This window comes from Sceloporus undulatus, chromosome 1 (assembly GCF_019175285.1).
Source record: "Sceloporus undulatus isolate JIND9_A2432 ecotype Alabama chromosome 1, SceUnd_v1.1, whole genome shotgun sequence".
Taxonomy (NCBI): domain Eukaryota; kingdom Metazoa; phylum Chordata; class Lepidosauria; order Squamata; family Phrynosomatidae; genus Sceloporus; species Sceloporus undulatus.
The window spans coordinates 261,335,452-261,363,373 of NC_056522.1; the positions used below are offsets into that span (position 1 = coordinate 261,335,452).

At 40.7% G+C, this 27,922-nt stretch overlaps 2 protein-coding genes across 2 annotated transcripts in view; both read left to right on the plus strand.

Moving 5' to 3' along the window:
• LOC121926322 (sodium/hydrogen exchanger 10-like) overlaps positions 1-27,922 on the plus strand; it is a 587,624-nt gene that overhangs the window by 74,184 nt on the left and 485,518 nt on the right. The gene's annotated exons all lie outside the window — the stretch shown is intronic.
• Positions 18,617-27,922, plus strand: part of LOC121924416 (ras-related and estrogen-regulated growth inhibitor-like) — a 34,706-nt gene continuing 25,400 nt past the window's right edge. The window contains exon 1 of the mRNA XM_042455878.1: positions 18,617-18,860. Within this exon, the coding sequence (XP_042311812.1) occupies positions 18,764-18,860 (97 nt within the window). The 5' untranslated portion in view covers positions 18,617-18,763. The remainder of the gene's footprint in view (positions 18,861-27,922) is intronic.

A 27,922-nucleotide genomic window follows, 5' to 3' on the forward strand; every position in this document is an offset into this window, starting at 1 on the left:
TTATGTGATACATTTGAATCAGAGATTCCCAAATGATGGCCCTCCAAGTGTTTTTGGACCAACTCCCCAAAACACTAGCCAGTTTGGCTAGCAGTCAAGAATTCTGGGAGCTGAAATCCAAAATATATGGAGGACCAATGTTTGGGAACCACTGCTTTAGATGATATACATTGTAAAGCAACATAGGAATTCTTGAACTACAACTCGCATCACCATAGCCCATTTAGCTAACAGTGAGGAATCCTGGGTCTTGCAACTGAATAACATCTAGAAAGCTGCACAGTTCCCACCCCTGCTCTAAAGGTTATGCTGTTGCAAACAATTTAGTTTTAAAGTGTTATTGCATACTTTGTCTTGTGCTAAAATAGCTTTCTTCTCACTTTAATAAGATATAACAGGCCTTTACTGAATTCAACACTGCATGTGGTCCTCAAGGGTAAAAAGACTGTTCATCTCCGTTTTAGTGCTTGAGTTTAATGAGCCACACTAATACCAGTATTCTTTTTTTTTTCCCTCACCATTTCCTGAATCATTTCCCCCTTTTGGTTCTTTTCAAATAACAGACAAACTGTTTAGCTAAACACTTTATGAAATGCAAGTAGCTGCCAACATTGTTGCATGAAAGTGTAATTCAGTGTCGATTCAGTGGAATATTTGTTATTGTCACCTGTGTGAAGGTAATGAATTTTGTAAATCTTATTTTCTGGTAGAGGAAACAACATCTAGACATTACCCTTAGTGCCTACTCTGTACATAACATACAGAGAGAAATTTGATGTCAGTTGTAACAGGAACAATTTGTACTGGTCCATGGGTAGTCTTGCATTCTTTGCAAGGTTAGACTGAAGCTCCCAGCTAGTTAAGCTAAAATACTTGAGTGCAGTGTTTCTCAGAGTATCTCATGTAAGGGACAAGACCTAAATTCATACCCATTAGGTACAACTGTACGGGTTTTTTAAAAAAAATCCTGGAAACCTTCCAGGGACTGGCATCAGTCCAAAGAGCACCATCTTAAGTAACACTGCTTAGTAGATCTGGTTTGTTCCTGGTGAGGTCAGCTGCTGCATTCCTATTCTATCTAGAGTAAACTAGATCAGAGTTTCTCAAATGGTGTTCTGTAGATGACTGCTGGTTCAAAAGCTCCGTTCATAGAACAATCAAGAAATTTTGTAATTATTTCCACATTTGATTTATCTATTTTTTTTCCTGGACTGCCAGTGTGGTGTAGTGGTTTGAGCATTGGACTACAACTCTAGAGACCAAGGTTCAAATCTCCACTCGGCCATGAAAACCCACTGAATGACTTTGGGCAAGTTGCACGCTCTTAGCCTCAGAGGGAGGCAAAGGCAAACCCCCCTCTGAGGATGTGACACTTTCCCCTCGTGAAGCAAGCAACTCTTCCTTCAACTTTTAAACAGAGACTAGATGGCCATCTTGATTGTGTGCCTGCTTGGCAAGGGGTTGAACATGGTGGCCCTTGTGATCTCTTCCAACTCTATGATTCCCTCTGAGCAAATCTCGTCAAGAACCCAAACTGATGGGTTCATCTTAGGATCGCTGTGCATTGGATTTGACGTAAAGGCACACAACAACTGCATCTTTTACCTCTCAATGAAGACTAAGGCTATTTGGTTAACATTAGGATTACTGAGCAGATTGAAAAGATCCTGCCCTGTGGATTTTCTTACTATGGCACTGGCATAGTCTGATTTTTATCAGGTTGAGAATTTTTCAGAATGGCCTGGCTATGGACTATGGTTTTCATATCATGTTGTTTTTTCCCCCTCTTTTAATGATGCCAGTGCTGAAAAAAAGTATTTTGATTATATATGCTTCAATTTGCAGGATAAAGAACTTCATTAACTGACCCTCCACAAGCTCCCTTGCAATGTTCATGTAGTCTGAAGAGCAAGAATATTTGAGAATCACTTATTTCGTGATTGTGTTCAGATGACTATTTCACCTGACTATCATGACTATTTCATGACTAAGCATAAAACAAAATGAACATGTTTTGGTGGACCATCTTGATATAACACAATAGACAGAACTTTCACATCACCTAGTGTGCAATGCATTTTAGAGGAGTTGGTTCACACCTGTCAGGCACATAGATGCACATACAAACTAATTGTTATTGGTGCTATTTTCAGATGTTAAAATTTCTTCATGTAATCGACTATACATAGGCAAACAGAATTATCTATACTTCCCTCATTGCCCTGGAACCTGCTGAAAATCTCTCTGTTGAGATAATAGCAACAACAACAACATTTATTTCTAATGCCCTTTTCACCAAAGGGTGGTACATCTCAACATATACAATCAAAAATGAATGATAAAACACAACACTATAACATATTAAAATACTTAAAATGATATACTAATTAGTGATAATTACTACAAATTCACTTTCAACCTCAGGATAGTGGGAGCAAGGTAATGTTTTTGGTTAAAATCTTTGACACTGTGCTCTATTCTTAAAGCCCATCCTCGAAGAGGAACTTGGCAGTGTTTTTAGCTAAAGGAAACTATAGCTTAACAAGTTTTTAAAATTCAGAGTCTGAGACCACTATACTAGGAATATTTTGTTTTGTTTTTTTGTATGACAGCTTTCCTGGATGTCTTTGAACTCTTTCTTCAGCCTAATTTATTTTCCCAGCATGACATGGATCCATTTTGGCTACACACAGAAAATATGTTTTAGTGGCTTGAATTGAGAGATGTTGCAGATGGGAAGAACTGCATTTCAATTGAGGGGGCGGGAGCGGGAGCGGGAGTGATAGAGTTGAAATGACTTCAAGGGGAGCAAAAAGACCTGAAACAATTCATCATTCAGCCTGTATCCAGTTAGATCAACAACCTGATGCTTAGCTATAGAATTATGAGACAACAGTGGGCTTTGAGCTATGTGCAGTACTTAAGTGTAATAGTTAAAAATACACAATCCACTACTACTTTCACTAAAGTCAGTAGAAGGGTTGTTAATAATATTTATTGTGTCCAGGACCTAATCAGGTGCTTGCAGCGATAAAACTGCTTCATTAATACAACAGAAAGTGGGATTATCCCTCCTCTCTTCAATTCCTCCTGTCCTGAATAGCCCTAAAACCACTTTCAAAGCGCTGGGAATCTCTCCAATGCCATTTCACTGGCAACAGAAGGCATTAGTGAGGAGACGAAGGGAAATAAGTCCCATCACGTGCGTTTTTGGATGTAGGCCCACATGTCTAGTAGTCAAGGGAGTTCATGTACATTTTATGGCCCCTGATGTCCCCCAAGCCCCACCAAAAACGGGGGAAATCCATATAATTTTTGAGTGATTGCTGTTGTCTTTGTGTTGTGTACTTTCAAGTTGTTTCCAACTTATGACAACCATAAGGCAAACCTATCATGGGGTTTACTAGGAAAGTTTCTTCAGAGGGGATTTGCCGTTGTCATCTGGCTGAGAGATGGTGGCATGCCCATGTTACCCAGTGGATTTCCATGGCTGAGTAGGGATTCAAAACCTGGTTTCCAGAGTGATAGTCCAATGCTCAAACCACTATACCATGCTGGTTCTTTCAAGTAATTTGTTTCCCTGAAGCCATATGAAAACATGGTACTTTATCTTTCCTCAATGTCATTTTTGGCTGTAATTCAGTTACAAATTGTGACCGCAAGTGACTGAGCTCATTCCTGGTATCCTGGGATGAACAGTATAGCCCATGGAGAGGAGTCATGGGAAGGACTATGGAGTCAGAGTTGGAATTGTGGAGTTGGAAGTAATTTTTGGTACAGTTACTGTCAGTCGATAGAAATGTTCTAACTTCAACTTTGGCTTCAAAATAAAAACTTGTAATATTAAATGACTAGTTTGTTGCAAACTTTCATAGGAATTTAAGAAATTCTTTCATAGGAATTTAGGAAAGTTTTTTTACTCAGAAGTTTTAAATAAATATATATTATGTTCTACCAGTTGATGATTTGCGTAGTGATCATGAAATCCCTTGTGCCACCATTTTGCTACAGTAAATTTGTTGTTACTAATTTACATTTGTCGTTCATGAAGAACTCAGAATCTGAATCAGAGTCGGACAGCAGAAAAACAGAGGAATTGAAGCTGAAGTTGAAGATTTGGCATACCAACTCTACAGCCCTAGTCATGGGAGTGAAAATTAGCTCTCACTGCCCCCTATTGTATATTATCTCATTCATAGGTCAGTTCTGTTAGATAAGCCACTGCACTTGTATCATTAACAGATGGAAGGCTGAGACTGAGAGTAAGGCTATAATTGTAGCCATGCTCATTCCTTTAATGTTTTTTAGAATTTTGTCATTGATGTATGCCTTGAAATTGTTCTCAACCCTAAAATGAAGCTACCATAGTCTTGAAAAGATTGTACAGAAGGGGTTTGCCTTTGCCTTCCTCTGAGACTGAGAGAGTATGACTTGCCCATGGTCCCCCCGTGGGTTTTCATGGCTGAGCAAGGATTTGAACTTTGGTATCTAGAGTCGTAGTTCATCAATCAAACCACTACACCATGCTGCCTCTCTTTCAAGTGATTTCCTGCCTCTAAACCACAAGCAAACATGGCAGTTTCCCTTTCCTTGTCAAAGATCCTCTAGTGGGTTTCCATGAGCAGGGATTTAAATCCCTGAGTAGAAATGTAAACCTTGGTCTCCATCGGCATAGTCCAATGTTCAAACCACTACACCTCGCTGGTTCTGTTTTACAGTTATAGAACCCTATATATCAATATTACATGTCACATCTGGCCGGTAGAGGTGAATACAAGACATACCATTAATAGCAAAAAATATATATACATATTTTAAATATACACATTTCTTCCACATATTCCTTCAGTAATGGTACCAAGATTGAATCAAATCTACCAAAATATAAGAATATTGAATTGTCTTATTCCAAAAAGAAATAAAAATACATTTTTAAAATCAATTTATCTTCATGTTATCTTCATTCCTGGATTCTCAGTACATTAGCCATTTTTGTCATACATATATACTGTTCCATAGTCTCTTCATCCACTTACCACATGAAGGGATGAGTGTACATTTTCTCCCAGCAGTAGGAAATAATCATAGAGTCTGTTGTGAATACACAGTTATTTGTGAACTGCACCCTTAATATAACAGAGTGAAATTGCTAATGAATCTAAGGATCTGTAACATCTTTCAAAATTAAAGTTCAACACACAGTATTCTAATTCTCTGACTTGATCAAAAATAAAAAAAAAACCATAATATATATCTGTCTTCATGTAACCAAACTGCCAGCAATTATCACTTATTCCAGAATATTTCCCATGGTCTTGAGATCAATACTACCAATAACTATTCATTTACTATTAACAATCACAATACAGCGATACCAAACATTGTTTGAAACCTATGTCTCTAATAATATTTCCTCAAAAAAAGTTTTCTCTATTGATCTGGTGTTGATTTATTAATGAATGCATTAAAATTAATTTTATAAATACTATTTCACCTAACAATGCTTATTAGAATAAATAATACCTTATGCTACAGTGGTACCTCGGGTTACGAAATACCCAGGTTATGAAATTTCCGGGATACGAAAAAATCCCATAGGAAATAATTGTTCCGGGTTACGAATGTTTTTTCGGGATACGAAAAATTTTTTGGTGCTTTTTTCGGCTTTTTCGCACGAAATCGCGGCTTTTCCCCATTAGCGCCTATGGCATTTCGGCTTGCGAATGCTTTTCGGGTTACGAAAGCGGCGGCGGAACGAATTAATTTCGTAACCCGAGGCACCACTGTACTTATTTGAGAGGATGTTACATTTAAACCACTGGGTCAAGTTCCATTTAAATGCCAAATTATAAACTAATCATAGCCATGTTTCTACATTATGCTTTATTTTGTTGATCTGGTGGAATCCATGGACAGACTCTTAGGGAGGAGATGAATTCTGGAACTGGGATTCAGGAATGAATTTGCCCAGCTCAGAAATCTATGAGCCAAGTCTAAGCCCTTGTCTTTGAGTTTTGCCTCTAGCTGTAAGAGTTCAGATTACAGCCTCTCGTCGACCACTTTTCCTTTTCTCACTTATCCCACTTTTACTATACTTCCAAAATTTATGAAGTTGTCTTCAGGGAAGGAGGAAACCCATCAGCCAAGACTAAACATGAAGACTGCTTCTAAATGATTGTTATTTGTTCATTACATTTATATCCCGCTTTTCTTCCAATGATTTCAAGATAGTATAAATGTTTCTCACCTCCACAGTTTGTCCTCGTAACAACCCATCAGATAGGTCAGTCTGAACGTTTCTGACAACATGTATCCAATGATTTTAATGTTCAAGGATGATTTCAGTTTCCTAAGGTCCTTTCGAACATGCCCCCCCCCTTCCCAGTTTGGTTATTAATCCTGAGCCTAAATATGTTTTATCTTTCAGCAAAAAACCCCAATGGGTTTTGCCCATTGATCTCTTTTAACTGCTGTTTTGTTTTGATTATGATCAAATGAAGGGGCGGAATGGAAGGTGAATCCCACTTTGACTGGATAATCAAATTAGGATGCCATTTTCTAGTTAATAGGTCCATATCCAATTGTTAATCCTAACTAGAGCAGACCAGTTAAATTTGGTAATTATGTACATTCTAATCCAGAGAATCTAAACTAGTTGGGACAAACAATTCATTTAGGTCAAATCTTGGAATTACCTGTGTGACCCCACTCTTCTGCTCATTTTGTCTTGGCTATCCAACACCTCTGCCATGAGTAGCCACAGAGAAAACACTGTAAACTAACACAGGAGAATGATGCTTTTTTAAGCATCAGGCACAGTTGAAGCTTGTTGACCTGCAATGACCTGGAGGAAGACTAGATAATTAGAAGCTGAAATGAATGGGAGCATGGTTTAATTAGAGTTATTTTGCCAGAGGGAATCACATGAGTGAATCTGGCTAATCGTGAGCTTAAGATAATCATGGATCAGACTGGATGGAGCTGCTATGTTAGTATAATTATAAAGATTTGTGAGAGACATGCTGAGCTACAATAAGAGATAACGGCATTTATGAGATCTTTCATTATCTTTCCCCTCTGTACATCATTTAATTATGTGGTGACAGCTTGTCTCATAGAACCCGCTCCCCTCCACTCTTAAATGCCAATGATAGTAAAATCAATTTCTGAAGTGAAACATGCATTTTCAACTAGGAGGTGGGTTGTAATATGACTTCTGTGGCTCCAAAACCATAGCTTGAAGGCAATTTCTTGATTGATTGACTTTGAGACAAGTGTTCTCTCTCCATCTTTCCACAGAATGATGGAGCCTTCTGAAAATAAAAAATAACAAAATTATAACTGTCCTTTCCCAATGATTATGGTTTTCCAGATTCAGCAGAACTGAAGTGGATCTTTTCTCTCTTTCAGAGTTTTGCTAGTTGCATTACAACATTTCTTGGTTTGTTGTGGTCCTTAAAACCTTCCATGTTGGTTTCTTATAGAAGCAAATTCATACTCAAGCCCTTCTGTTTCTTGTATCAATCAGGTTAAATTTACTCAGTATGTGATTGTTCTACACAGATATAAAATGTCCCCAGATCTAAACTCTGGCTGTCAAATGTCTTTTCCATTCATCTAGGCCAAGAGTGGGACTCTGGTTATTGTTGGATTGCAACTCCCAGTAGCCCTAGCCAGCATAGCCAATGATAAAGAATGGCTTAGAAGTTTCTGAAGGCAGCAACATTCCCATCCCTGCCAGCCACAGATGCTGGCAAAACGTCAGGAATAAACTCTTCTAGAACATGGCCACTTAGCCTGGAAAACCCATAAAAAGTATGGATGCTGCCCATGAAAGCATTCAACTTCAGATTCTCATCCCTGATTGTCTGAGATCTTCTTTGCCAGTTGTGCCCAAGTAGACTAATGCTGTTCACATTAGTAAGAGCTAACTATAATAATTTGCCATTCTATGCATAGTATGCATCCACTTTTATGGCAGGAGCTTGGGAGCACTAGGATTCAGCAATGGTTCTCTCATTTGAGGTGTGTATTAGAGGATATCAGGAAAATTATTCCCATATCGGCTGGCTGTCACGAAATGGCATACATTAGACTTTTCTTGCACATATTTTGAGATACCAGCTATATTTTTATTACAGGCTAATATCCATAAAGAGTAAATTATTTTTAATTAAGACGCTTTTAGCAGATGAGTCCATAATATCTGAGAGAATGATTTGGACATCCATTACCTTTCTGGGCTAATACTTAATTATACTGAAATTGAAGTTCAAGCAAAATACTTCTAGAGTTTTTGATTTTCAACTAGGAGGTGGGTTGTAATATGACTTCTATGGCTCCAAAACCATAGCTTGAAGGCAATTTCTTGATTGATCAACTTTGAGACTAGGAGGTGGGTTGTAATATGACTTCTATGGTTCCAAAACTATAGCTTGAAGGCAATTTCTTGATGTACTTAAGAACTTAAGAAAAGTTCTGCTGACTGGCTGAAAGACTACACAGACTATTCCATCATCCTGTTTCCAACAGTAGCTGACTGTTTGTCTTTATGAAACCCACAAGTCGAACATGGGCACAGTAACAGCCTCCCACTCATGTTCCTCAGCCATTAATGTCCAAGAACACCCTGCCTCTGATCCTGAAGGTAATACAGAACCACTTTGGCAGTAGCCATAGCCTGATCAATGTTGTCATACCTTCAGAAGGATAAAGTCCAACATTTGTCAAATTTTAATTCTGGCTTTCACATATATCAGTATGAGGCAGGGGAAAAGAAGCAGAAACCAAATGTACCTTTTAGAGATTGGATAAGAAGCTGCTGGCCCTGAAGTTTCCTCCCTCAAATCATCATGAGAATAAAATGAATTTCCTCTCATAAATATCTTGTTGGCAAGCCCAGGTAATACACTGAAGGGCTTCCAGCTATTCTCTAATTGACTGTTTCCAGAGCCAAAGTCATTCTTCAGCAGAAATTTTGGGAACGAAGTAAAAAGTAGGCTAAATTCCAACTTCCTACTCCCCATAAACAGCATAGTGGGCCAAATGCCTAACTCCCCACCCTGCACATTGGAGGCTCTCCAGGCCAGTTGCCTTGGATGCCACTGATCCATAGTTCTCTTATGCCTCAGAAGTTGGTAATTAGGGGGACAAACAGCACCATGGAGGAAGCTACATTTGGTCCAGTAGACCTCTAATGCTTATCCTAATATAAATGTTCAAGTTCCAAGATAGAAATCCATGGAAGATAAGTCTCCAACAGAACCCACGTGCCTAGAGATAATCTCTCCTTTAGTGCTGAGAACAAGACATTTCAAGTCATACTAATTACCATATATTGTGCCTGAAATAAGGATGGAGGACAAATTGTTGAATTCTCATTTCCATATGAAAGCATTAGTTTTGTATTTCCCATAGCTGGCAGTAGAATGCAATATACCTTACCTCAGAAATCTATACATTGTTGAGGCTAATGTTGAGTTTTGGGGAAAGAAGTGGATATAAAGCCACTTGAAAAATATATGCAAGTAAAAATGTGCACAAATGCACAAAAAAAGCTTTACTCGGTGAAAAAATGCCATATAATGTTAATATTATGCATACAAAAACATATATATTTTAAGGAGAAATTTTCACAAAAGAGTGCAGGCTTTTCTGTGTGGGCAGAGGGACGAGGGAAATCTCACAACAAAACTGTTGTTGTTGCTTTTACATCCAATGAACCTTGGAGCACATTGGTTATATTCCCATAATCCATCCTCTTTCAAGAGACGTGAGGGCTGCCATATATGTCAACAACAGTTAAGGTTGGCAGTTGTCCCTTATTGTATGAAATGTCCCTTATTTGAGAGTTAGAAAGCTTGTCCCATATCAGAGTAACAGGTCCACCTCATTATAAGGAATATTTTCTATTTGAGAGTTGGAATGTTTTTCCTTTTTCATAGACTGAACAAGATGCAAAAAACAAACAAAAAACCCCAATATTTTGTGGTGAACTGAAACCAATAAATTCATATGTATTTAGGCAAAGCACAAACTTCTAAATAGCTCCTTCCTGATAGTCGTAAAGTTTGACTGTCCCCGATTGCTGTTCTGAAAATCTGGCAACACTAAGTACGGTAGTCTAATCTTCAAGTTATGAAGGCATGAACACAGTTATTACAGGTAACTGGAAAAGGGGAGATGTTGGCAGAGTGAACTATTTTTCTCTTTGAAGATAAGGAGATAAAGCTGGTAGACATTGATTGTAGGCAAGTTTCTCACACCATACAGACGAAAGGTTGCATGGAAACTCAAACCAGAAAATTATGCTGTGCATGTTAAACAGCTGCTGAAGTTGTTCCCACTGATCCGCTGTTCTAAAAAGGAATTGAGTTCCTGCAGCTGGGAAGTATGTAAACAATGAGTGGGTTGAAAGTGACTTATAAGCTGTTTGGGGTCATCCTTGTTTGTTGTAATTATTTAAAATATAGCCAGTGGTCAAGTCCTGTTTGTGGGGGAAAGTATGCAGCTAGCTGAATATAAGGAAATAAGTCATAAAAGTATTCCAAAAATGCATAATACATAATTTTAATAATGGACAAAAAGCCACACAGAGAAGGTCCTCTAGCAACACTGGCCCATATCCATTGGTTAGAACACAAGTACCCATTGAATCAATGGAATTTACATAAGTTCCAAGTTGCTACTGATTCAGTGGGTTAGATGTGGAATTCAGGAGTCCTAGTCTTTTGTGAGTGTGCTGTTTTCCTTTGTTGTATAAAAGAGCAGGACAAATGTACGAATGAGTTCCAGTCAAGGGCCATGTTGTAACCTTTTGGGCTAGCAAGGATTTTCCTCCTTATTAGAAACATTGCTTAGATTTGTCCGCCTTTGTGGCATCAGCCTGAGTTGTAAGTGGAAAGAAGATATGGACAGATTGAACATGTGGTGTTAAGAGTATCTTACATAAAACATCATAAAGAACAATGTGCCAGGTTGATGGAACAGTGGCCGAAGCTAAAAATATCTGTGGAATGATGTCTGTGATCAAAACATACACATTTCATGGCATTACCTCAGCTGAACTTTCATTATCAAATGGTACCAATTAAAATCAAAGCAAATGAAGTAAAATTTTCTATGTCTTGATTTGTACAGAACTGGGGATGGGAAGGGAAACAATTTCATTTATCTGGAGCTTATCTCAGGAAACATTAATTATTTAATTTGAAGCTAATATGATATAGTTGTCAGCATATTGAATTAAAACCAAGGATACCTGTGAGTCCTTTCCCACTCCACAATCATAGCACTGTGACTCTACTTTAACTAGCTTGACCACATCCTATGGAATCCTGGAATTCATAGGGTAGACAGGCACTAGAGCTCTCTGCTTGAGCATTCGCAGTACCTTTCCCAAAACTGCAAATCTCATGACTCCATAGGATGTTGGTGTTGTAGTTCAAATGGAATTGTAATGCTACAATTATGTAGTGTGAAAGGGCCCCTGATTTGAATCTCTGCTCTGCCAGGAAGTTCCATTGGCAACCTCAGACTCATCAATATCCCTTCGACTAATCTACCTTATAGGGCTGCTGTGAAAATATAATGGAGGGAAGAATTATATATGCTATCCTGACCTCCTCAAAGCAATGACAGCATAAAAATATCATAAGAAATAAAACATTCTTGCAATATGTGACTGCTTTTCTTACTGTACACAATTGGGGGATTGTTATACTAGCTCCAAGAATGCTTTCATTTTGTGTTGTAAAATAGCCTGCTGCCTTTAGAGCTTAATTCAGGCTTTAAAGGAGTATCCAGTGTCTAAACTGGTCATATTTCAGTGTAGAAATCAGTGGTGCTTATGTTAGTCTTTGCTGACATTTCCTAGTGATTTACATGGGACAAATGCACAGCCAGCTCCAAATCTAGCCCCTGTTGTTGAGTACATTTCTGTGTGCACATGACACATTTTTCTGTTGTCATGATGGAAAAGAAATGTCACTGCAGATAGGCTTTGTCAATCTCAATGCTGCCAGGTACAGGGGTATACCCCCAAAAAGTGTACCTGTGATTATATTCTCTGTGGGACATTTTCAAAGACAGAGCAGGAGATTGAAATTGAGCAAAAAGAGGGAAACAAGAACTGGAGCAAGTTTGATCAAGACAATCAGCACTGTCTCTTTTGTAAACAGAATCCATGTTGTACTGTTACAGCCTGCCTGTGCTTCATAACCTTACATGGCAAAAGAAAGGCCCTACTGCAAAAAAAGAAAAAGCCCTTGGAGGTAGAATTATGAAACTCTTGAGTTAGCTTCATTTGTAAATGTCATGCAATTGTGGTTCTTAGCCCAGGCTGTTCACTGTCTGTTCTATTTTCATTGTCCTTTGCAGAGCAAAAGGTTTTGCTGCCTGTAAGAAATGTATTACAACTCCTATTGTTGGAATGATCCAAAGGCACCTGAAATGCTTTGTTAATCCTAAGGCTACCTAAACAATAATGCTGTTTAAATAGGGTTGCATACCCAGTGCAATTTCAGAGTTAAAGGACATAAGAAATTTTGGTAGGACCTTGAATACCGGAAATAGATTGTTGCACTTGTTGAGAAAAATTTTCAGCCACAGCTAGCAGCGGTATTTTTAAAACTGACGATAAGACAATTTACAATTTACAATAGCTCCAATTCTATGCAGAGTCCAACACTCAGACCACTACACCATGCTGGCTCTCAGCCTTTGAGGAATACTAACACATAATAGGAGAGATGTAGACACAAATGGCTTGTACAGCTGAGATAGCTTTGTCCAAAGACATGTCCACTCAGAAAGGAGAATCACTGAGTTCAAAACAATTTATTGTTCAACGGAGTCTATTTAGGTATAGGATTGCCATCACTTCAATCCCAGTTTCTCATAATGGGATTATTAACTTCACACAGTTTCTCCCCTGCCCGCATCTTTTTAGTTGGACATTAAACTTTGGTTTAACCAACAAGGGTCCACAGGAGGGCTGAAACCTAAGGGTCCTGTTTGGCAAAGATGTTTCTTTGGACTAAAACTCACAGCATTCCTGAATAATGGGATTCAGAAAATAACTTTCCCATGCTCTAGGAAAGGGAGGAGCTCACACTTGTCTGAATCAGGGCCATATCATTTTAAAATGGCTGCACAACTTATGAGCCATCAAACCAGTTACAACCATAAATCACATCTGTTGGACATTTGACATCTGCTGTTTTTGCATATTCAATGGCAGATCATAGAATCATAGACTTGAAAGAGACCACAAGGGCCATCCAGTCCAACTCCCTGCCATGCAGGAACTCAGAATTAAAGCATCCCCGACAGATCTGCTTAAAGACCTCCAAGGAAGGAGACTCCACTACACTCCAAGGCAGTGCATTCCACTGTCGAATAGCTCTTACTGTCAGGACGTTCCTCCTAATGTTGAGCTGGAATCTTTTTTCCTGTAGCTTGCATCCATTGTTCCATGTTCTATTCACTGGAGCAGTAGAAACCCAGTTTGCTCAATCTTCAATGTGACACCCCTTCAAATACTTAAACAGGGCTATTATATCATCTCTTAACCATCTCTTTTCCAGGCTAAACATACCCAGCTCCCTATGTCTTTCCAGGCCCTTCATCATTTTGGTGGTCCTCCTTTGGACACGCTACAGCTTGTCAACATCCTTTTTTAATTGTAGTGCCCAGAACTGGACACAGATGACAAAAAGAAGGGTGTATCAAGGCTTTGGGGGGGCATTCATTTAGTGTGGTGGGCCATACATTTGGCAAACTTAATAGGAAATGAATTCAGGAAGTCACAGGTCTGGCAGCTGGTAAAATATTGTTCTGGCAATACACTCTACACTCCCTGTGGCTAGGCAGAGAGGCATGAAAGAGGTTTGCATCACTTATACTCAGAAAGAAAAAACATCAAACAGCCTGGCCTGTTCTTTTATAAATCCCCAGTAAAGAAAACATGTCCATTCTTCAGATGCAAATTGCTTAAGGCAGCCTTTTTGGGTGGAGTTGCTGGGTGTGCTCAGTGGTGTGAGCAAACATCTAATCATGTTTCTCCCTAGGGTTTATGGCTTATCTTTTGCATTGTAGGCCGTCTGCATAACATTCATCTGATTTCCATCTTCAGAGACTCTGCTTTCCTCCCCTGGTTCCATGCTGGTGAAGGCCCAGTTTGATCTTTTCTTTGCAAATGGTAGGCAAGAGTCAGCAGTATTGGATTCCAGTTGTATGTGTGTAAGTATGTCTGTAGTTATGTACAATGATAAATGCTTCAGTCAGCAAGAAGCCAGATTGTTCTACTTCATCACATCTTTGCCTATATGTGCATCTTTTACATTATTTGAAACCTTGTTCAAATAAAGGTGCTTTTCATGATATTGCAGGTACTTTCAGCTAGAAAGATTCTACTCTTTATTTTAGGAGAACCATAGTTTAGGAACACTACTTTTTAGAACTACAGTTCTCAGATTTCCCCAGACAGACGTGTGGCTAGGCAGGGGACTCTGGGTATTGCAATCCACAAAATTACTTCTCTAAACTTTGGTTCTACTAAAATAGGAAGAGTTATACTAGATACATGCATTTTCTTCCCTCCAGCCATATTTCTGCAAAGGCATGCAGAAATCTGGAATCCAAAGCAGTTTTTAAACTACACAGTATGGATTATTATTTATTATCATTCTAAATACTTATGTATTGCCTCTCAAACTACAAGGGCTCCAAGGCAAAGAACAAATAAAAACCAATTAAAAGAATATACGGATTCAAACATTTTAAAAACACATTAAAATGCTCTCTAAAAACTCCTAAAGGCAGTCTAATAACAATCTTAGAATCCAGTTTCAAAACACCTAAAACAGCAATTTCATACACTGAACTCCATGTGGAACAGCACTGTTTTGGCTGCCTTTTGCAAGCTTAAAAAGACGGTGCCAGTCTAATTTCCTTGGGTAGGGAGCTCCACAGTCAAGGTGCTGCTACAGAGAAAACCTAGAAAAATCTCTAGGAGGTTCTTAATCTAGAGCTCTAGAGGCTCCATGGGTGGGCTTCATGGGGTTGTGAACAGGGCGAGAGAGAGAGAGAGAGAGAGAGAGAGAGAGAGATTTTATTTCTTCCCTCTTGTTTTGGAAAATCTGTTTAAATGTGTGTTTTTCTCTGGGTTTGAGGTCCACAGCTTTCATCAGATTCCCAAAGTGCCGCTGAACAAAAATGAAGGTCAATAACCCACTGGCTAAAAGGGCCATTGTCCTTAGGGTAAGGCAGCATCCTCAGTTCCCTTGTTGTGACAAAGTTTCTGTGCGAGAGTCGGGTGACATACAGAAATGCAACAGAGGCACCTTTCGAAAAGGAGCAATAGGAAAAATGTACCCTCCTTTCCATCTCTCAAGCAGATATAAATAGGAACAAGGTCTCTGCCAGAATAAAAAGTGGCAACTATGGGGAAAAAATATAGTGTGTTGATGTATTCCAGAATCCTACCTTATTCTTGCTCACCCACATATATACATATATACCCTGCAAAATATTACAGTAATATTTATTCTAAATTGGAGAAGTGTGGTGGTGAAGTTCCTAAGAGCAACAGTGAGGTTGATGGCTCACTGGAGCTGCCCCAAGGTACTTACTGGAATTCTTTGGGGCTTTAGTACTCCTTGAGGTGGTAAATCATGATGAGCAAAGAATGCCCCCATTGTTGCCCTTGACCCTCCAAACTTTCTTTTATTGCTGTGTACTTTCAAGTCATTTCTGACGAATCACGACCTTAATGTCGATATATCACAGGGTTTTCTGGGGCTGAGTATGTAACTCATCCAGTGGGTTTCCAGGGCCAAGAGGGGAGTCAAACCCTGATCTACAGAGTCCTAGTCTTATGCTTAAACCACTGCACCACCCTTTTTCTAGTCATAAATGTGCTAGTTGCCTCTCCTGGAAGTATCTGGTAGTAGCAGTTCACCTTTTAAATAGTTTGCAGGTCAACCAGGGTTGGGCATTTTTGGGAGGTGTATTTTTGGCAGTCAGTGTGACTCCTGGAAGGGATTGGGTCTGCCACAGATGAGGATATCTGGTCACCCTGAGCAGAAAGCCTTGGGCTGCCCAGAGTGACCAGACTTTTCCTCCTTTTCCAAGATTTTGTTATCATCTTCCTTTTTCATGAATAGGGAATATTACAGCAGTGGCATCACTAGGAGTGGCATCACTCAGTGCAGTAACTCATGGTGTCATCCTCCACCCTCCATTAAACTCCTTTACCACACCATACACAATCTTTAGCCGTGGTTTTTGTACTACTGTTACTCATTAATCATAATTCCTGCATATCACTGAACACCATGGTAATAGTTGTGACTTAAAACAAATAGCAAAAGTAAAATGACAACCTTTAAATTACAAGATCATACACACAGCCTCAGTGCATTTATATAGGCATCATTTCATGTGGCTCAAGTGAAAATTTGGTAAAAGGTGATGTTTTTAAAGAAAATTTAAAAAGAATAATTTCTTTTAAAACATTAAATATTTGTTTTAATTTTTAAAAATTAAAAAACTGGGGCCTCTCCTTTCTCCTCTCACTGTGCTTTATCACGGGGGGAGGGAGTGTTTGCAGCTCTGATCCAACGTGACTGCAGGTCCAACGATGTGAATTCACGCGATAACGTGATGTATTATCACACATAATAATATTTATTTACTTATACCCCACTCTTCAGCCAAGGCTATCAGAGTGGCTAACAAATTGTTATTTAGACATGATTGCTTTCTATGGGAGGTTGTTCCATGGCACTTCTGCAGTGAATCCAAAGTGACTCCTCATTTTGATGAATTCAGTAACAAGCGAATCCACAGAAGTTGCTTCCAAGCTCACTTCGATTTCACTCCGAATTGGTCTGGTGTGGAATGCAACTTTGCTTCCATCCTGGTACACCCCCCAAACCTCCAAGGTCCCACATTTCCCATGATGCTGCACTGCAATTTTGCCCTATTTGCTTCTGGTGTTCGGAAGGGTACATTTAGATGTAGATGACAGGGGTGAAGGGAATGAAATGGAGGGTAGATTTAGATGTAGATGACAGGGGTGAAGGGAATGAAACAAGAGGCTGGAGGGAGAGATGGGAGCAAAGGAAGTGGCCACTCCCAGAATTCCATAGCCTCAAGCCAAGGACCCCACAACAAACTCCAACTCCCATAATAATAATAATAATAATAATAATAATAATAATAATTTACTTTTAAAAATAATAATAATAATAATTTCTGCCCAAAGGCAGTGGGGTGTGTCACCCACTCTTAGGGTGTCACTTGGTGTGCTTCATACCTCTCACACCCTGCTTGTGACTCCACTGGTTGGGCCAGTGACCCTGCAGCACTGGCCAAGAACCACCACCACCACACCTTCTCTTCCTTCCTCCCTCCATCCCCAAAGAGATTCTGCCCAAAGGAGGAGAAAGCAGAGGCCCCAGAATTTTTTTAAATTCAAATTTGAATTTTTTAAAAAAAAATGAGTTAATTTTTTGAAAATTTTAATTTTAATTTTTTTTAAAAAAATCTTTAAAAGCATCACATTTTAACCAAATCTTCACCATGCGTCTGTAAACACATTTAGGTTGTGTGTATGGTATTGTGCTGTGAAGGTATAATTTTTGATTTTGCTAGTCGTTTATGTCAGGACTGTTAGCAGGAGACTTAGGGCTGTGTGGGAAATTACGACTGAAGAGTAACATGAGTGCACAAAAAAGTAGCAATAGCAAGTACATTTCTATACTGCTTATCAGTATGCTTACGCACTCCCTGAGTGGTTTACAATATGTAACCTAATTGTCCCCAACAATCTGGGTACTCATTTTAGCAACCTATGGAAGGATGCAAACCTGAGTTGACCCTGAGCCCTTGTCTGGTAATGAACTCACAACCTTGTGGTTTGTGAGTACCGTATATACTTGATTATAATTCAGTCTCATGTAGCAGTTGAGGGTAAGTTTGGGGGCAAAAAATATGGATTTTGGTATGACCTGTAGATAAGTTGAGGCTAAAACCTAGGGGCATATAGCAAAGGACCAAAAGGATGAAGCTAACCAAAAGAATGTCTTCACTCTGATCACTGTCTGTGTGAGAGAACAGAGAGGGCCGATGCTTCCAGGGAAGATTATACTCTTGCCTTTCACTGGGGGATAATGCCTCCTTTTTTTCCCCCGACAAGAATAAAAGTACAGTACTTATCAACTCAGTTTTTTGGGGGGAGGGCAGTGGTGGTCTTTTTTGAACCTAAATTTCTAGACTTATACATGAGTATATAGAATAAGTGGAGGTCTTTAAGCAGAGGCTGGATGGCCATTTGTCCCAGGGGATGATTTGATGGAGACTTCCTGCATGGCAGAATGGGGGTGGACTGGATGGCCCTTGGGGTCTCTTTCAACTCTAGGAGTCAATGATTCTATGATTGTACAGGCATTATGGGTGGGGAATGGAAGGAGGAGGAGGTGGTCAGTGGGGGGGGGGGTGACACCAGCCTTGGGGCCTCTTCCCTCCCTCCCTCCCCAAAGAAAGGAGGAGGAAGAGGAGGAGGGCTGGCAGGAGGCGGAGTGGGGCTTGGCTGCCTGCAGAGCTTGCCTTGCCTCCTTCTTCCTCTGCTGCTGCTGCTGCTGCTGCTGCTGCTGCCCATTCCTCCTGGCGCAGGAGGCTGCCCGGGATCGCTCTCTGCCTTCTCCTTGCCCTCCCCAAAGGACCCGCATGGACTCCTGAGCTGCTGGGGCTGCTGGCCATGAGCTTCCCGAGGCCCCTCCGGCGAGCGGTCAGCCTCAACCCGGCCAGGACCCTGAGGCTGGTGGTGCTGGGGCAAGGCGCCGTGGGCAAGACAGGTACCTGGGCAGGCAGTGGGCAGGCAGTGGGCAGGGGGAGCCTCGGTTGGAGGCCCCCAGTCTGGCCCCAGGCTGCCCTGCAGGAACTCTCCACCGGAGCCCCCTTCCCTGTGACCCATGGCCATCCAGCCCCTGTTTCAAGACCCCCACCCTCTCCCCTGCCAGGCACTTTGGAACTGGGCTGCCTGCCCTAGACTGACAATGGAGCCAGCCTCTCTTCTGCTTCAGTAGCACCCAGAGCGAGGGATTCAAACTACAGTAGAGGGAAACACGAGGAGCAACTTCCATCCTGACCCAGTCTCCTTCTCCGGAGGTCTTGAAAGCAGTGGTCCCCAAACTGGGCCCTTTGAGAGATGGGGGACTTCAGCTCCCCAAATCCCAGACAGTTGGCCACCTTGGCTGAGGCTCCTGGGAGCTGAGTCCAGACTCTCTTTGGGCAGAAGCTGGGTGGCCATCTGTGGAGGGTGCTTTGAGGGCGAGTTCCTGCATGGCAGAATGGGGTTGGACTGGGGGGCCCTTGGGGTCTCTTCCAACTCTAGGGGTCTGTGGTTCTCTATGAAAGCATGCTTTACTGTGGAACAGCTCTGCTAATCTGGAGGTGGGGTCTCTTTTCCTGTAAGGTAGACGGGGAGGGGGTCTTTGGGGGGGTCTCTGCCCCACTTCTGGCTTTCTCTCTCTCCTCCCATTCTCCCTCCAAGGAAACTGGCCGTTGGCGCCTTCCCTCTGCCTCCAAACTTGTCCCAAGCCTCCTTCCCTGAAGGTGAGGCAGCTGAGCCTCTCTGGGGCGATCTCCTCCAGAGCTGACTGCCAATGGGCAGAGGTCTGTGTCAGTGGCCTGATCTGAGCTGAAGGGCTTGGTGCCCTTTGGCAGAGGAGCCCACTCCTGCTCCCTCTCAGCTCTGTTCCTTTCTTTGGCAGAGCCAGTCCCTTTGGCAGCAGTGGCTGAACAGCTGGGACTCTAGAGCAACCCTTCCAGATTTATGGCCAGAGATGTACCAACACAAGACCCCCTCAGCGCCTCACTCTTTCCCCGGCTGACTGTTGTGGGAAACACAGCGACATTTTACTTGCATGTATTCAAACCTGTGAGCCAGTGTGGAATGGTTTGAGCCTTAGACTCTGGAGATTAGGGTTCAAATCCCAGCTTGGCCATTTATACCCATTGGGTGACCTTTGGCAAGTCACACTCTCTCTCACCCTCAGAGGATGGCCATGGCAAAGCCCCCTCTGAAAAAACTTGCCAAGAAAACCCCATGATAGGTTCACCTTAGGGCCGCTGTAAGTCAGAAATGACTTGAAGGCACATAACAGCATTTCATCTGTAGTGTGGCTATAAATCTTAACCGCATTGCATTGACCCTGTTGTTTTGCTTAACTGAGCTTTATGCCTGAGTTGGATGTGATGTTTTTTTGCATTGGCCAAACAACTCTTCCCCTCCATAGAGTGATGCTTTGTGATCTTTTGCTGCCTGAAGACAATGAAAAGTTTGCCTTCTCCTTGCACTAGAAAGGGGGGTGAGGAGGAACATTTGGCCCTCCACATGTTCTGGACCTTAGTTCCCAAAGGTCCCACACAGCCCACAGAGAGTGATAAGGGATTCTGGGAGTTATAGTGCGAAACAACAGGAAGTCACAAGTCCCACACTCATGTACTAAGAAATGGATGTTTTGCAGGTGACTCTTAAAGAGGTGTTGAATGCATCCTATTTTCCCCAGTGGTTTGGGGGTACAACTTCTGCATTTAAGTGGGACAGCGAATCTGCTCTGGGTTTTATTTGGAACTTGAAAGAAACTATTCCAGGTGCTTAACTCTGTCCCCCAAATGGATAGCACCTTGGGTAGTTCCTTTAAATTTTGGACTGAACCCCACAACTGGTCATTGCCCCGTTGATGTGGAAGCTGTCAGCTGCCATTGACTAATATTATATGCCCTAATTTTAGCTAGAGACTCTTGGCTGGCCATCCCTTGTCTAGTAGGCAGCCTGGGGGCTTCCAGGGGCTTTAGGCTCCTGCTGCTATTATTCTGGACCGCTAACAATGCTGGCTGGGCTGCTGGGAGTTGTAGACCAAAAGGTCTGGAAGGTACTGGATAACCTACCCATTTAAAACTGTATACACTGGTTTCAGCCCCCAAAACACACACACACAGAAGGAACATCAGTCCAGGAAATTTGACTCTTCTGCCTCAGGGTTGTAATGAAACCAGGGTTCACACTGTTAAAATGTAAGGATGCTTTAATTAGGAAGTACAATGACTTAAGATATTTTAGGAAATCTGTTTGTGCTTTTTCGGAGCTGTTATGGGAAGGGATGGTGGACATGGACAAATCATGTAAGTAAATAAAATGAAGCTCTCACCTCTTCCTCTGGGTTTCCTGATGCCTCTGAGATTAGCTGCAATCTTCACAGTGCCTGGGATGGGGAGAAAGAATGGACTTTATCACATAGGGAAAATTGGGGGTTTAAACAGTGAAAACTGCATGAAAATCACATGAGAATTTTGCAGTCACAATTAACATTTTCACACATGTCACCATTAAAAAGCCATTATCCTGGGAATAAACAGTCAATAAACAGCAACAAATCATTTGCGGGATTTCCCTGTGAATGATTTGTTGCTGTTTATTGCCTGTTTATTCCCAGGATAAAGGCACTTTAATGGCGATGTGTGTGAAAATGTTAATTGCAGTTGTGCGATTTTTACATGATTTTTGTTGTTCAAACCCCCAATTTTCCCCATATGATAAGGTCCTGTTAAGGAAAATCTATTCCTCCCCACTAGGAATACTGTTTGGTCTGGAATAGGTAATAAGGATCTACTGGATCTACAAAACACATGTTCTTGGTACAAAAATCAAACTAGAACTGGATTGTTGATATTGTACTTGCAACCTTGGACTCTCTTAGGGTGTGTCACTAGGGGGCTTGTCATGATGAGCACCAGGACCTCAAATTTATGTTGTGTCCTGGGTGTCGTGCTCACCTTTTAACATAGAGATAGGTAACCCAGTTTCTTTCTTGCTGCTGTCAAAGCACAAGTTAGAATTTCCATAAATGCTGCCAACCACTCTCGAGTTGTGGATTATTTAGGCACTTATCTAACACGAGCGTAGTTCCTTGCTAGCATGAGTATGGCAAGAATCACAAGTGGACTATCAGTGGTTGCATTCCAGGTGGAAATCTGTTTCATCTAAGGCATTGTCATTAACATTTGTTGTTTGTGCCATCTGAGTCAGGGCATGTACTTTTTCCAGAAATGCAGTCATTCACCCATCCTATCACATAATGTAAGTTTGGAAGTTATTGAAAGGCTTACGCCTAAAAATAAGCACCACATATTTCCTCTACTGAGCTACATTTCTCTTCATTCAGGGAAGGATTCCACTTCTGTCACACTTCCTACTGCTTGGCAAAGGATCTCTGAGCACATTTGTGTGAAGGTCAAATTCAATCAGACTATCTGACATTGGAGAAGTGAACTTTTGCTAGAGTCTGCTACCCTGCACAAAGCTTGGAAAAGTTACTTTGGGGGATGGACTGTGCAATTCTGGGAGTTGTAGTCCCCAAAAGTAAACTTTACCAAGTTCTGGTCTTTCATGTCTTACAAGCTGTAGGAAAGGTTCTGCTGCCTTCCTTTTCTTGTCATCTCCATACTAGTTCATACTCCAGTGTGACCAACATCCTGGTCTGAGGTATAGATCTAAGGAAGGCTCCCCCAACAGTATGGAGTTGATCACACATGAGGAATTTCTCTTAATTTCGAATGAAAAGAAAGTGGGACCAGAACGCATGAATGCAAATTGCATTCGAACTGGCTTCCCATTGCCCGAAAATAGTATGCCATTGCCCGAATTTGCGTGTGATAGTCTATCATGCAATAACGTGAAACCCCATGATTGCGTTCGGACTGACTTCTCATTGCCCGAATTTGTGTGTGGTAGTCTATCGCAATAACATTAAACCCCATGATTGCATTCAGATTGGCATTGGATTATACTTCCCATTTCCCTTGTCTGATAAACTCCTATGCCATTTGGATTATACCCCCATTGCTGCTGCCACCTATTATTTGCCACCTGAGACTACAACTTCATTTTTTTGCCTAGTGATAGAGCTATCTCTGGTCTTTCCATAGAATACCAGAAGCAGCTTACGTCTGAATTTAGCGCATTACTTTATTTGATGCAAGATAGAAATGTAGGAATTTATCACACGGGAGGCATCCCATGCAGAAACGGGAGTTAAAACAGGATTTAAAATCCAAAACATCCCTAAGAAAAAACACAAATGCACAGTTGATTTTCAGACACATTGGGATTAACACAACATTAAACCGTCTAGAAAGTTGACAAAATACTATGGTATCCTTTTTACTTTCAGGATTTTCCGGAAGTAAAAAGAATCACATTTTGTCTACTTTCTAGCCAGATTAATGTTTTGTTAATGTACCTTAACAGTGACATCGTCTGAAAATCAATTGGGCTTTTGTGTATCTTTTCTACTTTCTGTCCGAGTTAATGTTGGGTTAACCTGGATGTTGGCTGATAATAATTTTAAATCCAGTTTTTGCATGGGATCCCTCCCATGTGATAAACTCCATAGAGTGTTTAGGAAGAAACTGAATGTTTAATATTTTCAGCGAGATTGAGAGACTGACATTTATTTTCATTTCAGTACTGTATATAAATACAGAAAGGGGGCCTGGTTCAGAATGTGTGAGATCCAGATTTTAATTTCAGTAAGGAGCCAAGATAAAGAATACCACTTAGCAAAGTACTCTGTCCTGTACAGAGTACAGAGACTCCAAATCTCTGTAGATTCCTCCTGATGCCTTTACAGATTCATATTGCATAGACATGTGTTTCATAGCATCCCTCTCAGGTAGATGTTAAAATGGGTGATATTTTAGACAAGACTGAGAAGGTGAATTTAACAGCAAGGGGAATTTCACAGGATGAAGGCAGACATTCCTCTCTTCCCACTGTGTCCCATGAACAGTGGCACCTTCATGTGGCTCTGACGTTTGCTTATGGAATGTTAGAAAGTCATGAACCAGCAAGATGTTCTGTGTGGGAAGTAGCCATGTGCTGATGCTCAGGCATCCACCTCCTACCCAACTGCTTGCTTGAAAGATTTGAGGACCTTCCTAGGTATACAAAACTCTTTATTGTTGAATAATTATAAGATCAAGCAAAACAAAAAAAAAGGGGGGAGGTAGCAGATGGGATCTAAAATTGCTAGCATTGACACATGAACTATATTTCACATAGCAGATTTTTGGAAGGCTGTCTGACACATTGAAGCAAGAGGAAAAAATCGAGGAACAAAATTTGGCTACCAGTCCTGAAGAATAGCAAATTGGGGACTCAGCAAATGCAAATGGGAAACCACTCAGAGTCTGGGGCTTTCCCAGCAGATAATGATCACCAATTAGCAGACACTAATCCTCTTTTGCATTAGTCTCCCAGCCTGAGGACTGCCATCAGCACAGAACAATACACATGCAAATCACTCCTGCATTCTCAGGCTCACACAGTATATATAGACCCAACTTTTTCCAGGCAAGGAATCTCTGAAGATGTCAGCCACAGATGCTGGTGAAACGTCAGGAAGAAACTCTTCTAGAACATGGCCACATAGCCCCAAAAACCCACAAAAAACTATGGATGCCAGCCATGAAAGCCTTCGACTTCACATTAGAGGACATTTATAATTCTCAGCAAGAGAGGTCTTCTAGTGCCTCACCAAACTATGAACACAAAAATGCCATAATATATTATCATGGTGGTTAAAGTGGAATCATAATGCTATAATTCTACATTGTGAAAGTGCCCCTTGCACTCACCCCAGCCTTCACTGCTTCTACTGAAGGTTGTAACAGGCTGGGGTAAAGATCTCTGTTCAACCTAAAACCCTGAAATGAATAGGAGCTCATACTGTACAGTGGGCTATATAGGCCTCATTGTGAAAATCTTCAGTGGAATTCTAGGGGATGATGTGGGTCCAATGGGGTCTTCCCTACTCTGTATTTCCATTCACCAGTGGACAGTATCTGGGAAGATATCTTGGCCTTTTAATTTCAAACCCTTCCCACCTGTTTACCTTAAAGTATTTATGAGAATTATAATGACAGGAAGAAACTGTACCAACTGCAGGTGTGAACCAGCACTTTCTCCTGTTTGTCCATTTTAATGACCTTTTGTTGCTGATCTTTAAGAAATGCCAATTGAGACTCAGGTTAATGGATGAGCACCTGCAAACCTTTTGGCCAAGGAAGGTTTAGGATAGTACCAAGAGAAGAAACTTGTCCATCCAGCTGTATCTGCATTAATTGCCTTATTTCATACAAATTATGGGCTTGTAATAGCTGTTCACTGCAGTTGCTCTTGAACATATACATCTGCCTTCGCCTGGGTCATTATAAACAGTCCAGCATTGCCTTACTTGATACCTTTTAGAAATATTGGTCTTTATGAAGGATGGATGTTGTAGTCCCACACTTCTGGAGAGTCCCTGCTTGGGAAAGGTAATTTGACCACTTTGTTTGTCAGCTGGTGGGTCAGGTCAGGAGCCAAGATTCGCTCCCTGTCTGTTGCTCTGCCAAAACACAACTCTGCATCCCTAATGGCCAGAGCTTGGAAGTGTTATTTTTGGACTATAATTCCCAGAATCCTTCAGCTAACATGACCAGTGGAAAAGTAGCTTATCCAGGCTTTGCTAGAAGTATTGAGTTGCAGTTTGGCAATCTTAACAGTATTATTTTGATCGATTAACAAGGGGTCCCACTTCCATTCCCTTAAATATGTTAACTTTCAGTACTGTATAATATAGATCATTGTATATGCATCTGTATGAAAAGAGTGCTTTCATATTTTTCATTCTTTTTGTTGTTCCCCTCTGAACTTTCGAAAGTGGGAGGAAGAGAAGATAAAGTAAAAAATAAACCTGTAACCTGTCAGAGCTCATTTACTCTTTAAGATGTCTTCAGCTCAATCTATCAAAAAATTTGTGTTTTACATAGACATAAGCACCTATGCCATTATTTTCTTCCAAATATTATCTGCAATAAATGGAGATTTTTTTCAAATCCCACCACTTCTGAGGATTTTGGAGTCTGGCATAAATAATAATTGGAGTGATGGTGCTTGATCTCAGCATCAAACCACTCTACTGGCGCCCTCAGCTCCTTCTTTGTCATGTTACTGTTGTTATTTCCTTGGACATTTTAATCAGTTTAATTGGGCACTTTTCTTAATATAGACCCATGCCCTTTAACATTGGGAACCTGCCCAGTTTGTTCTGCGGAAGCTGATTTGTTCCACTGTCTTGCCCTTTACCAGTAAAGTCCTGAAAGACGTAGATAATTACAACCTGCTTCACTTTTGTTGTTAGTAATCTTTCCTCACCTCAGACACAACACTGTCATCTTATAGCTATTTCTAGAAGCTTCTCTCAAATGAAGCCTAACCATGAAAACCTTCAGTATGGCTGACGGAATCTTCCTTCTGTGCTTCCTTCTTTATTTATGAGCCGCCTTGGGTTCCTTTCTGGAAGAAAGGCAGCATAGAAATGAAATGAAATCAATCAATCAGTAAATAAAATTATTCCAAATGATCAGAGCAGAACCTGGAAAGGTACCTTTTTAAATTATGATTAGCTGGAGTGGTGTGTGTGTCTAGGAATTGTAGTCCAAACAAGTAACTTTCCCAAGTTCTGCATCAGAGTGACTGTACCACAGAATTCTACTGTGTAAAACGTTTCAAAGATGCCACATTAAGGGGATGAGGACTTTGAGTAATGCCTTTTGAATAATCTTATTTCAATCTTGTTTTCAATAAAAAATGGTGTACTTGGTTTGAACTGCTGCGTTGAGTTTTCTGCTTATAGTTATGAAATTAAGAGATCCCACCTAAACATTAGCAAGGACTTCCTGATGGTGAGAGCTATTCAACAGTGGAATATGCTTCCTTGGAGTGTGGTGGAGCCTCCTTGTTTTAACCAGAGGCTGGATGGCCATCTGTCAGGAGTACTTTGATTGTGTGTTCCTGCATGGCAGAATGGGGTTAGACTGGATGGCTATCCAGTGGATTTTAATTGTTTGAGAGCTGCCTTACAATTGCCCTGGTGACGCTACAAATAATATTACATTTATTTGTAAATAAATTCTTCATGTAGTTGGGCCAAGATAGGATTGTGCTCTTCCTTATGAAAGCCCACATCTATGGAAATCCACCAGACAAAACAAAGGCTGGATCTATATATTAACTGAATGTGAGGTGAAATTGGTGAATACAGTTGGCCCTCCATATCCATGGATTTTTATCCACGGATTCAATCATCCACAGCTTGGAAAATTTTAGAAAAAAATATAAATTCCAAAAAGTAAACCTTGATTTTGCCATTTTATATAAGGGATACCATTTTATTATGCCATTGTATTTAATGGTTCTGAGCATCCATGGATTTTGGTATCCATGGGGGGGCCTGGAACCAAATCTCAGTAGATACCAAGGGCCCACTGTAGCTAAAGAAGGGTCATCTCCTGTTTAGCTCCCTAACTCTGGATATCACTTCTAAGAGAAAACTATCGAAATCCCAGTGCTTCAGATTTTCAGAATAATTCTTGTGACTCTGAAGGGTTTTATTTGTTATTCATCATGGTTTTTTTATATAATGTTATGCTATTTTAGATGTGTTTTTCATATTTTTTTAGTGATAGCCTAGTCTCCATGGGATTTCACACTGGAGCTCAAAGCAAAATAATATTATATAAACAAATTACATATTTTTTCAAATGCTAAAAGAAAACAAATGTCAATGTTTTGACTGTTGAGGTTTCAGTTTTTTTTGCATGAATTATGTTTTGCACTGTGGATTTTGTGAGGAGAAACATTAATTTTTAAACCTCTAATCCAAAGCTCATCTAAGAAATTCTGCTTCTTCGGCCACTAAAGCCTGAAAACCACATCTTGGTTCCATGGCTAGGACCTTCAGTAAAGTTGTCCTGGAGTGAAGAAAGTAGAAAATAGACACAGAGCTTTAAACATGGGAGTCAGGAAGCC